The 13,200-nt window shown below is 31.9% G+C and overlaps 2 protein-coding genes across 16 annotated transcripts in view; one reads left to right on the top strand and one right to left on the bottom strand.

Moving 5' to 3' along the window:
• The first annotated feature begins 1,989 nt into the window (after positions 1-1,989).
• LOC112466492 (putative gustatory receptor 28a) lies at positions 1,990-4,301 on the top strand. The gene is made up of 4 exons (XM_025034593.1): positions 1,990-3,593; positions 3,751-3,819; positions 3,896-3,985; positions 4,060-4,301. Exons 1-4 carry the CDS (start codon positions 2,538-2,540, stop codon positions 4,168-4,170), a joined length of 1,326 nt encoding a protein of 441 aa, XP_024890361.1. The 5' UTR covers positions 1,990-2,537; the 3' UTR covers positions 4,171-4,301.
• A 2,216-nt stretch (positions 4,302-6,517) lies between these two features.
• LOC112466493 (sodium-driven chloride bicarbonate exchanger) overlaps positions 6,518-13,200 on the bottom strand; it is a 60,564-nt gene continuing 53,881 nt past the window's right edge. For 11 of the 15 annotated variants that reach the window (XM_025034595.1, XM_025034597.1, XM_025034609.1 and 8 more), the window contains one exon: positions 6,518-9,771. In XM_025034595.1, the coding sequence (XP_024890363.1) occupies positions 9,694-9,771 (78 nt within the window). In that variant the 3' untranslated portion in view covers positions 6,518-9,693. The remainder of the gene's footprint in view (positions 9,772-13,200) is intronic. The other 4 variants (XR_003042150.1, XR_003042151.1, XM_025034602.1 and 1 more) reach the window with 2 other exon arrangements.

The following is a 13,200-nucleotide window of genomic DNA, read 5'->3' as shown; positions in this document are numbered from 1 at the left end:
AAAATGTAATATTAAAATTTATTCTACATAAAATTTGGAGAAAAAAATACTAATAGGCAGTTATTTCAATTTTATTTTTAATTTTATTTTTATTGAAGATGTAAAATTCTGCACTTATTAAAAGTTGTTTAGGCAGTTTAGATATATATTTAATAATAAACATTATTATCAAATTATTAACTAATGTACAACAATGAAAAACGCGAATTTCTGGCTATCGATTTGTAAACCTCAATGATTTTCGAGAAACACTAACAATTGGACGAAAGTATCAGCTATATATATATATATATATATATATATATATATATGTCTTTCTTAAGAATGGATAAATAATGGACTTTCAGACGTTTCATTGATTAATACAAATAATTTGTAACATAGTTAATAACTTTGTTACAGTACGATGAATTCAGAGTTGACGGAACTAGTAGTGTAGCTTATAATGTCTCAAACATTTAAAAGCTGAAATATTGTTAAAGAAACACAGTAGTCAAGAGACACAGTAGTGTATCTCACTCCAAGTACATGCGCAGCAAAATTGACATTACCGGGAAGGTCTGATGCAAATGTTTGATTTAATATGTGTAATGAACTTGCACATTAAGCAGATACTGATGTAGAATAGATAAGTATATAATCTGAACTCGAGTGTATCTTGCTACAATGTATAATTTGATAAGTAATTATAGATTTGATGGATAGTCTAGAAACTTTAGATGGACATTAGTTATAAAATTATTCTACAAGAAAAACATAAATACCTAAAAAATGCTTCTATTTAAATCATAAATATAAATGAAAAAAATATATTTAATATAATAGTGAAAAAAACTAATTAGCTATAAATTAAATTAGAAAAAAACATCTAATTTTTTTAAAGATTCTATGTAAATTAACAATGTAAATTATATACGAAAGATTTTTAAGTTTTATGATAACTTTTACAGATGACTTTAGACAGATAAATCACAAGGTAAAGTTTTCTTTGACGATAAAAGAAATATTTTATGCAGGAAAACGTGCATAAAAATATATAGTTTTATTATTTTAATGGGAACTTCCCCTGAAGCGGAAGAACTTAGATATTTGATGCTGAAATATTTTTACATAATTCATAAGAACTTGTACCACATAATGATAACATAATGTTGACATTGTGGACTATATAATGCAGTTGTGCGGAACTGTTATTTTGAGTTTATTAATTAGTGCGATAATTTAACTAACGTTACACTTAGAGAAAACATGGAAAACTTATTCCGTATTCTTATCGTACCCATGTCAGTTAGTGGATGTCACTAACAATACGTAACACACGCAATTTACTATTTTCATCGCGAGATCCGTGTCGGTTGATATAGTACTGAAGTGTCGACTTTATGCTTTTTATTACACTTTTATGACTTTTACAAACTTAATATTTAATTTTGCATATATGATGCTTGCGAGAAAGGCACTTGCGCGGAAGCATCACTGCGTATGATCAGTGTCACTTCACAGTGTAAAAAGCGTAATCTAGACTCGAGTGCACGTAAATTGTAGATTTACCAGACTTGCAATTGGTCGTAATATGACGTTCAAAAGATCCCAATCAATTTGGATTCAGAGCAACTGGAAAGATAAGTATCGATAAAATAAAAAAACGGACACTTCTCAAATTATGAATTATAAATGATGCAAGCTTAAAACGTTTTGACAAGACTTATGCCCGATTGTTCCAACCTGTTGGTAAACTAACTAATAATAGTTAAATCATATATATGTCTTTGTTTATCCTTTACATTAGACAAAGATAGACATATGATTTAACTATTAGTTATCTTACCAACAGGTTGGAATACACACACAACCGGCCCTTAAAGTGTATAAATTTAAAAAATCTTTAAGAATGTCTTGTCAGAAAAGAAAACATTGTATCGAAAAAACCGAATTAAAATGTAGAAGATATTTATGAATCATTATGAACCAATGTATGTGAATACGCATAAATCGACGAAATATAATGAAAAAGAAAAATAGATATTAACTTAAGTTTTTTATGGAAGAATATAATTGTTGCACGAATGACTTTGGTTCGGTTGAGAATTTAATCTTCATGGCCGAAACTCGTCTCGCAGCCGTCGCCATGTTTAGAAGTGTGTTCTTGCAATGGGCGTGCGGTGTGACGATGCATTGTAAAATATTAAATATAACTCATGCGCCGTATATTACGTGCATGAGGTACCCAATTGCGAGTCGACCCACGAGGGACACGGGCGTGACGTTCATTCCCGTGGATGGCGCACCTACCTCGCGGTAATTTGTGATTACATTATATGCTGTAACGTGCAATGAGTGATAAACAGGGTGCACCTATTTTATCACCCCTTCATCGGGGTGCGGCTAATAATGGCGGAAATAACGGAAGTTCAGCTCAACAGACTGTCAGTCTGCAGCAGGTTCTTAATTTGCTACCGCTCAAGGCCTTAACGTGCTTGCTACTACCAGTGGGCAACAGTTCGTTAACTGTTCGGTAACAGTTCAATTTAATCTTCATGGATGCCTGCAAAATCGACAATTTCAATAAAAAGAACGTCATTACGGAAGAAATTAATAAACGGAAAATGATCAAAATAAAATCAGAGACACATCAGGATTCCTTTTGGATGCTTAGAATGCCGATAATATTTTTCAAGATCATTGGTCTCGCCACATTTGCCCATCATATCGTCAGGCGGAGAAAGAGACCATCGTGCGCATTTTATTACTCCAAATTTGGGATCGTTTACAATGTCGTATTAAGTTGCTTAATAATCGCTTCGAACTATTTGTCGATACCGTTCATTCTCACTGTACAATATGAGAATAAGTCAAACTTAACTGTAACCCTCGAGGTTCTGCAAGCTATACTTGGCTCCCTGGTGATCTGCGCGATTTTACTGTCTTACTGCATCGATCAGAAATCCTTGGTGCAGATTGTCAATCAATTAATGGACGTCAAGCACGAAATGGATCGTCTGTATCTTTTGTATCGTCCGTTGCGTCGACAGCGTATCTTCTATGCCGTGACCATCGTCTGCGTCTTGAAGGTTTGCTTACTGATTCTTCTTCTGACCACTGAGACCCTAGCCTTTCACGTTGGCCCGATCGGCTGGCTGACGGGCATTCTACCGACTCTTCACGTGGGTTGGCTGTTGATACAGTACTTCCTGTTGGTTACGATCATTCAAGCGGATTTTGCCGATGTGAATCAAGCGATAGAGAGCCTCACCGGAGTCGGCACACCTGATCCTCAACCACAGTCTTTCTATCAAACGCGTTGTGTTGTATTCAGCAATTCCACAGTTCATCAACTGCTGCAGTTACGAGATATGCACTGTCATCTTTGCGAGATCTCCGAGGACGTGTCGGATTTCTATTCACTGCCCGTATTGTTCGGCGTTACTTTTCTTTTTGTGAGACTCATATCTATTGGCTATTATCTTCTCGCGCCAGCTCTAACCGGTGATATCTTAAAGTTTATGATTCTTAGTAACACTATCATCTGGTTAATATTTCTTATTTATCCCATTTCTCTCCTCACCAACAGAATCACCAAGACTTTAAACGAGGTAGGATAATCGGTATAATAATAAGCTAGATTTTGATCGTATTTTAATCGAATTGTTTTAATTGAGAGACATTTTTTTATTAGCAAATAAAATCCCATGTATATTAAAATGTTTTACAAAATTGTGCAGCATTGTTCTAATTATAAATTTATTTTAGATAGGGAAAATGGGCAAAATAATACATAGCCTTTTAAAATGCACGATCAGTAAAGAGTCAAAGTCAGAGGTAAGACACAAAGTCACATGAAACTTTTTTATGGACAGTACTCAACGTAACGACATTTATCATAGATCTGTTGCAGCTCAAGCAATTTTCACTTCAATTGTTACATCACAAAGTACAGTTCACAGCTAAGGGATACTTTGCGCTCGATAACAGTTTTCTTCATTCGGTGAGAATATTTAGAATGTCATACGGATCTGATATAAGTTAAGTTTTCTTAATTCATTTAATTTTGATTATTAGCTGATTGGCACGGTGGCGACGTATTTGGTGATACTTATGCAATTTCAAATGGGCAGCTCATCAGAACCGCACTGTAATTGTACAAAGAAAGATTTATTAAAAGTAAAATAATAAATTAAATATCAAAAATAACAGACGTAATGTATAGCGCAATGTTCCTTAAATTGATATTTAAAAATCAATGAAATGGTATCGTCATGCAATTGCAGCTCTGTAACTTCCTATATTATAACTTTCTGATGTATTCAAACAACTCTGATTTGCAGAATTAAAGAACAAAAATTTTAATATATATTTATATATGTATATATATGTATTGTATGTAAATTAAATGTGTTAATTAATTTGTTTAATATACATTATATTAATTAAAAAACAGCATTTGATATTACGGAACATAGTGGTGAAATGGAATTCTAGTAAAGATTTTTAATGTAAATTCTTTTTCTTTAAGGCTATTCGTTGTTCATTATTGTTCTCACGAAAGCATTTTAAAGATCAATTTTTTTTTATAGCACAAATTATGTTTTCTGTTACACCGGTTCTTAAATATTTCGGGCATGTCGTTAAGCACGAAATCATCAAGAGCTATTAATTCGCACAAGACGATGTTCTCGATGCAGCCCAGCTGTAACATAGATCCCACGTTTTGCGATGTATGTTGTAATAATGGCAAAGACAATAGTAAATCTTTCAGTTTTAATTCCACATTATTTATTTAAAGTAACACAGTATGATTTAAGATATAATGACAGGCATCAGCTACTTTCCTTGTCAGCTCGGAAACTAGTTTCCGAAACGCGGTCTTTTCTACCTAATCACAACCAATTAATACTACGTCGGCGATTATAGCCCATCCGCCATCGTGAATTCGCTGCGATACACGTGAAACCGTGATCTTCGAATGAGAGAATATACGCTTCTCTCTTAAGGTGGTTTGGCTAGTACCGTATATGAGTCAATATAAGGCGTACATTTTTTTTAAGGAAAACCATTTTTATGGATATATTCTAGACACTTGTGTAATTACTGGTTTTATAATGTACCTTTTCATTCGATTAGGTATCAATTTAGCTACTAATAAATGTAAACAGTTTAAAATTTGACTTTAGTTGACATTCGTACAAAAGAAATGTCACGACATTACATCTCTTCGCTGTAGGCAGCTATTATGCCAGTGTCATGTGTTTGAGTGAAATTATGTATTGTGTTTACGTTGAAAAATAATGGAAGGTAACAAACAATTTTGATAATAGGAGATTTGCTTCCAAAAGAATAAGGTACAATTTATATATTATATATAATTCATTTCCCATAAAACCTATGTTAAAAATGCCAACTTTGAGATTTAATATCTCAAAAACTAGACGTCAGATTTTCTCAAAATTGCAAATTTAAGTGTATTTAGGTTTTCTTTATAACATATTTTGAATTCAGACTTTTTTCTTTGACATATGCTCTGATGGCCGAACCACCTTAATTAACGCGTCGAAGATCACCGTTGAAACGCATTAGCACATATACTTTTTTTTATTCTCATATTATACATTATATCCATGAATTTTACTATTTGCACGTTTATTTTTGCACCTAAGATTGGGGCATGCTTTCTACACTCCTTCGTATTTGTCTATTACGACTCGATACTCTGGCTTACACCATATATCGAGTTGATATTGCAACCTCCGCTTAACAAACATATTTTATGCATGATTTTAAGTGATTTATATACGCGAGGGCACATTTTCTTGACGTAAAAATTTACTTAAAAGTATATACGACTTAAAAGTATATGTAGGTATATATATATATATATATATATATATACTTTCCAATGTGATATAAATGTTTCATATTGTTTTAACTGTAGGTCTTCTCTTGAGCCTTTCTATGAATTAAATACACATATTGCAAGACGTAATCTCTTCGTTTTTTTTCTCCATTATTTAAAACATGTTTTCTCAAGCTACCTGTTAGCAAAATGGCCGTATAAAAAAATATATCGTGAATATCGTCTAATTATTCAGTTTTCTAGGAATTTTATACGAATATTTATGCCATTAATGACTGCATTTTGATAAAAAGCTAATTTAAGGAGTGAAATTTTTACTGAAATCTATCATTATCGATAGATCTATCGCAGATCGTTGGAGAAAAGATTTGCTCATTTTCCTATTTAGTAAATTCTGGACTGATTCGTGCCAGTTACTTGTTAATGCAAATATTCGATCGGAAAGCTTCAAAGTTAGTTATCTCTATTATGTTATGTAAGTTTTAATATAAAAAATGGATTATAATTTAGTAAGTTATTTTTTGCTAGAAGCAAAGTTGGAAATTCCTTTTCAAGAATAGCATAGAATTTTTATTAAATAAATTTAAATAATCCTAATTAACAAACAACTATTTATAATTTATATTATCCGATAGAATATCTTTATTGTTATTTAGTAAACTCGCAAAGAGTTACATGATTATTTATTAAATATCGCAGGCTGTATACAGACTGATGGTTATATCTTCTTTCTTTAATTACGAACAACAACGATATCCTTCAAGGGACTGTTTTTTTATCACTCAACACATCGCATGTATATCTTTATAATACGTAAACTTTTTGTCAAAAATCTAGCAGTAAAGAAATTAATTTTACTATAATTAGAATATTTCAATATTGTCGCAATTGGGAATGCCCAAATATTTAAAAGTTATGATAATAGAGTTTGGAAAAATGCTCAAGATTTTGGCCAGATCGGAATTTTAAGAAGTTACAGAAATATGCACGTATTTCTTAAGTATCTTTGAGAATAAATGTTATCTAAACTAGAGTAAGAAAACTAGAATAAAAAACCTTTTTTTAAGTTAGTTTCTCGATTATGTCTAGCGAGTGAGAGGCGATGTCATGAATGAACCTCAAAGAGGGTTGTTCCATAGTTCTGTAGCAAAATAAACTTTTATCTAAATTAGAGTATTAGTAAGAATTTTTTTTTTTTTTAAGTTGGTTCTGATTATCTTCAGGTAGCGAAAGGCAATGAATGTTTCAAAGAAGATTGTTCCACAGATCTGTGTTAAAAGGCCGCTTTCGCAAAATTTTCAAGATAATAGTATTTTTCGAAATCAGAAAAGTTAATGTTATTCTATCATTTGAGGATAAAAAAAAATTATCTATACATATAACATTTCCTCCTCTTTTCTGTTCTTAGGACACAAAATAACTCCTACAGTTTTTGTCCCTCAAGATATCGTATTAATATTATTAGAGAGAATAAATAAAAAATACCTATAAAGTGCAATTTTCTTAATAAATAATATTAGTCAAATATGCTACCTGCTTGATACGCAACCGCTATTTAGCAACGCTTGCTGGCAATAACGTATAAGATATCCCTCGAAGGAAATATTGATATACGCATTACATATTGCGGGGTTTCTTTGGCATACATAGTATGATTATAAAGTTACCCAAACTATTTAATTGCTACATGCAGAGTCATACATTATTGCACGATAACACAATTCTTGTATTGAGTATGACTTTGCTTATTTCTCTATGATTCGTATAAATCAGAATTTGACATATACGATGAACTTAAAATTACAGCTGACAATGCTCAAATATTCGAATAATTACAATTGCGCACACATTCGGATATTTGGCTCACGGTATTTAAACATCTGCGCGATATTATATTATTATTCTATTATTTTTCTATTATATTATTTCATACATATCTATAAGAGTGTAAATTATCGGTATTAATTATTCAAATATTTGAATGCGTTGAAGCTTGAGTAACTCGCGAGAGTAATTTTCTGTGAAAACTCGAATTTTATTACTTTGCAGTTCGCACACGTGTTTTATAAATGCCATGTATATATTCGTTCGGTGTCACATCACGATTTGGAAAAATGTGCGTTTTTCACAAATTTCTAGCATAAACATGTTCTTATTGACTCTAGCATAAACTTGTCTTATTGACATAAGTCAATAGATGTTGTCAATCTAAACATTCTAAAGAAGATGCATAGCAGTAGGGGAGAGTTGGATATTACCGCGCGGTTGACAATTCCGCGCCATTGTTTAACTCAATAACTATTTATATTACGCGCCTACAATGATGTTAATATCATAGAGTAACACGAAATAAGTACCCCACCCGCAAATGCCGTCAATACGTTTCGGCCGTCCATGTAAACACAGTGCGCTCTGGAAGCTTCTCTGCTTATTCGTTGCAATTTTGCTGGTAGTTTCGATAAGAGGTGAGTAACATAATATTTACATTAGAGAAATAAACTTGATGGATTTGATAGGTTGAACACTATAAAATTAGGTTCCAAAATGATTTTAGAAACACGCGTTTTTTTTCTATATATTTTAAGGTTGTAAAGTGAAATAATTAAGTTTGATAATTTCGCGCCCAAAGTTGAAATTTTGAGACTGATTGAATTTTGGAGACTGATAAAATTTTAAAGTTGTTTTTGCAATTCATAGACAATAGGTATAACGATAACTGTGTGTTAAGAGTTACCAAGACTTTTTAGTTTACAATGTAAGGTGCTTACAGAAAAGCACCTTACATCGTTGCTTAAGTTTTGATTTGAATTTATAATGATCGTTATTTGTTAACACATTCACTTATTTTTATATTTAGGTACATACCTACTAGACAATATTAATGCTTAAATATAAAAAAAAAACATTTTGTTATTGTGTTCTACTTCATGTCACTGGCTGAAGCCAGAGTAATTTTTATAGGCACGATATTATCAGACCAGTTCGGTAATACCGCGTTTTCTCATTTTTTGAAAAATTGTTAATATTTCAGTTTGTGTTTAACTTTCAACATTATTGCTATGATATATATGGATAAATAAATTGCCTATCTAAAACTGCACATTTTGTTTCTTTGAAGCATTTCTGAGCTTAGATATACGCTTCAGTTCTTAGCGGCTCGATAATATCCAACTCTCCCCTATAGGAGATCTTTTTAAATTTCACCTAATATTTTACTTGCCGTCGTTACACTCACTTAAACGTAAAAACATGTATCTACTACCTTTATTATTTCGAAACATTTTTTCGAATTATTTGGAATTTCTTTCTTCCGTTTCTCTTTTCGTTTCTCGCTGTTCCTTGCAATTCACATACAATATTAACGAAGTAGAATTTATTATTGAATGAATAACTACTAAAATAGACTGTTTTGTAACAACATTATCTTATCGGAGATGAAAGATGAGGTTTCATGAAATCACAATTGGATACTATTGGCGAATCTTGTTGAATTGTTTCTATGTACAAATACATTGAGACTATGTATGGTAGATCTCATTTAGTTGAGTATAAATTGCAGAGTACTCGCGAAGAGTGACGCACATTGTTTGTCAAATATGGTACAAATATAATACAATTAAAAATAATAGATAAATGATAGAAGTGGACATTATTCTTTGCAGAAGAATATAGGTTTTCAGAAAATTAAATAGCATGATCTGTGACTTTTATGTTGTTTAAATGATATTTCGTAAAATAAAAATAGAAATTGCATGAAAACTGTAAAGATGAAAGTTTTGAAACTATCGATTAAAAAAACTTGTGTACTTCATTAATATATGTTTACATCTGTTGTCTTCTTATTAAACGGAAGTTTCTGCTGAGGTAGTACCATTTGCTTTTAAAGGACTGATGCTTTCCTTGGATCGTATTAAATCTACCTGAAATATCGAATCGAAGTATTTATTAATTTCTTTTCAAGTTAGTCTTTAAAATTTGTTTTAATATGCTTTCTTTAAAAAAAAGCAAGATCAAAAATTGAATTGCGTTTATTGATTAGAATTTCATAAATTATCTAAAGATTTAGAATCTTACATAATTATAATTCATATAAATTCAAATAAACGTCATATAATTATAAAGAAATATAGATGCTTTAACATTATTTTTTATAACATTCTATTTTATTTAAATAATAATCTTTTTCTATTTTATTATAAATAATAATTTTATGAGAACAATATATTTAATAAACATGAAGTAGTAGGGGAGACCGGGGCAAACTCGACATCAGGACGAACTTGACACCAGGCTTCTTGCCAATTTAAATCTATATCGTAGAAACTTGCCTTTCGTAACTGTAAATGCGTCTTTATGTGCCAATATTGTCACCGGAATTTGGTGGCATTCAGAGTTATGGTGTAATTTTTAATGCGACATAAGCGTTTTTGATGGTGAAAAGTTTGTTTCTTTATACGAATTCGATACTCGTTTTTGCATATTTAAAAAATTTTTATGGTTTTGGACAAAAGTGGAAAATGACGTCCGGGGCAAAGTTGACACCACATCGTTTTGTCAGCTCTTAATAACAAACAATGATTGTCATGCAGCTGTATAGCTCATGACAAATGTGTGCGCACGTCCGATCGCAATTTTTCTTTATTAATTGTTTTTTAGACATAAGGTTAGATATGATAATTGTAAAAATTCAACATTTTTTACCTCATTATTTCCAATGATTGTTTTACTTAATTCCGAATTTTTGTACTTTCTAGATACACGATAAACAATATATTTTTATTTTCAGACAAAAAATAAGTTTTAGATGAAATTGTGTCGATCAGACGAAGTGTCGAGTTTGCCCCGACATTTTTTAATTTGAAAATTTGTCTTTGCGTCATTTTTCTTTTCCTGGGGGCAAAACTAAGCGACGTACAGCAAAACTTCCTGAAGCAATTTTGAACCTGAAGGAACACTCTTTAAATGTGTACCATTGAATTCGCTTAAAAATTTTAATTAAATGTTGTAAATTGTTTTTGAGAAAATTGTATCGAGTTTGCCTCGGTCTCCTCTGTTGTAGATATTTTATATTCAATATATGTATTGTATATATATTACACATTTAAGTAAATATCTGTAGGGGAACGGGAGATAGCCCCCCGGACATTATTGAAATTCAAGTATATACCGCGTATTTATGGCCATTGTTTAAACATTCTAATATGCCCTTTTGCGTATCTCGACATATGCAGAATGTTTAAACAATGGCCATAGATACGCGGTATTGAATTTCAATAATGTCCGTGGTTACCCCCCGCTTCTCTATAAAGAACATACGTACACTATATGATAAAGATATATATGCTATACCTTTCAAAAATCACACAGGCACACCAAAAAAAAAAGTTGGTTGTTCGCTAGACTACACCACCATACCTATATGTTTTCGGGATCGCTGAATTCAAATCCGTTGTCCGTTTTACCCCATCACGTCAGGTTTTGTCCCTAACCTAAAAAAATATTTCAGAATCGCTAAAACGGTTCTTTTCATGTTGAGAAATAAAGCATGACCACCATATTTATATGTTTTTGGGATCGCTGAATCCAAATCCGTTGTCCGTTTTACTCCATCATGTCAGGTCGTTCCTAACCTCAAAAAATATCTCAGAATCGCTAAAACGGTTCTTTTCATGTTGAGAAATAAAATAACTACCATATTTGGGATCGCTAAATCCGTTGCCTACTAAACGCCATCACGTCACCATTTGCCCCTAACCTAAAAAAAATACCTCAAAATTCTTTTACGTCTGACTCCCTTTTGTAACTTTAGTCTCTTTGAGTAATGGATTTATTCCAAATATAACAGGTGTGTTATATTGTATTTATATTGTTGAGTAGAAAATTACAACTAACCTGTTACATGTTGCATTGTGTTTGCTGGGAATTTAGTAAAGAAGCTTGAAACTTGAAAATGGGATACTTCATTAGTTTTCGTTTATTTGGAATAAACCCATTACTCAGAGAGACTAAAGTTACAAAAGGGAGTCAAACGTAAAAAAATTTTGAGGTATTTTTTTAGGTTAGGGGCAAATAGTGACGTGATGGCGTTTAGACAACGGATTCGGATTTAGCGATCCCAAAAACATATAAATATGGTAGCTTTATTTCTCAACATGAAAAGAACCGTTTTAGCGATCCTGAGATATTTTTTGAGGTTAGAGACGAAACCTGACGTGATGGAGTAAAACGGACAACAGATTTGGATTCAGCGATCCCGAAAACATAAATATGGTGGTCATGCTTTATTTCTTAACATGAAAAGAACCGTTTTAGCGATTCTGAGATATTTTTTGAGGTTAGGGACGAAACCTGACGTGATGGGGTAAAACGGACAACGGATTTGGATTCAGCGATCCCAAAAACATATAGGTATGGTGGTGTAGTCTAGCGACCAACCAATTTTTTTTTATGTGCTTGTGTCATCTTTCATGGTGACTTAAGATGACATCATTTTTTTTATTTATGTGTAGAATTACATCCTATTATTGACTAATCTTAATAACAATTTTTTAAATAATTTAATATATTTTTAATATATGCTATGCATCTTATCAATTAATACAACAAAAAAAGGTAAATTTTTAATGCTCATGCAACGGTAAAAAGTAACTAATATTAAAAGCAAAAAAGAAACATGCAATTAGATATTTCCATCTCATTTTACACAAAGCTCATTATTTTACGAAATAAAAAAACATTGTATCAGTCCTGTTTTTTCGTAAATTTGTATATTATACTTCACATTTTTCCAATTATTTAAGATGCATAGTTATTACTTTTATCACTGTGAAAAATCACATACAATATATTTTGGTAAATATGCATAAAAAGTCGAACCTCACCGATGATCTTGACCTTGACATATGTTGTCAAGGTCACCCTCCTGAGTGACCTTTAGAAGATTTTAGCCGGCGGTCATTGTTTATTAAAAAGTTATAAACAAAAAAAGGTTGAAAAATATGGCAGCTATTTTGAGTATTGGAAGACAAATGATTAATATATACGTCGAAATAGTTCACACATACACTTTTCACGCGAGACGAGTTGTCACATGGGTTCGCGCTTTACAAGCTTTTTTATTGTATATCGATACAAATATTCACACAGATGATTCAAGCAGTTAGGTATCACGCTGGGAGTTTGTTTAGTTTTATTATGCGGGGGAAGCCTGCGGCGGAGCCCCTCCGTCGCCTATGTGTGTACTGTTTATACACATGTACTATATACATGTATTATACACATGTGTATAAACAGTACACAAATAGGCGGGGGAGGGCCTCCTCACTGATTTTAGGACACGTCTTCGGCGT

The sequence above is a fragment of the Temnothorax curvispinosus genome, unplaced genomic scaffold (genome assembly GCF_003070985.1).
Source record: "Temnothorax curvispinosus isolate PA1 unplaced genomic scaffold, ASM307098v1 QBEX01016275.1, whole genome shotgun sequence".
NCBI classification, from domain to species: Eukaryota; Metazoa; Arthropoda; class Insecta; order Hymenoptera; family Formicidae; genus Temnothorax; species Temnothorax curvispinosus.
The sequence above is the reverse complement of the archived record's forward strand: the minus strand, read 5'-3'. Positions and strand labels throughout refer to the sequence as shown.

Bases quoted from the DNA above. Each gene is read 5' to 3' on its own strand.
- LOC112466492 (XM_025034593.1), top strand. From the start codon at position 2,538: ATGGATGCCTGCAAAATCGACAATTTCAATAAAAAGAACGTCATTACG. The intron at 3,594-3,750 runs GTAGGATAATCG...AATTTATTTTAG, and splicing joins TCACCAAGACTTTAAACGAG to ATAGGGAAAATGGGCAAAAT. The intron at 3,986-4,059 runs GTGAGAATATTT...TTTGATTATTAG, and splicing joins ATAACAGTTTTCTTCATTCG to CTGATTGGCACGGTGGCGAC.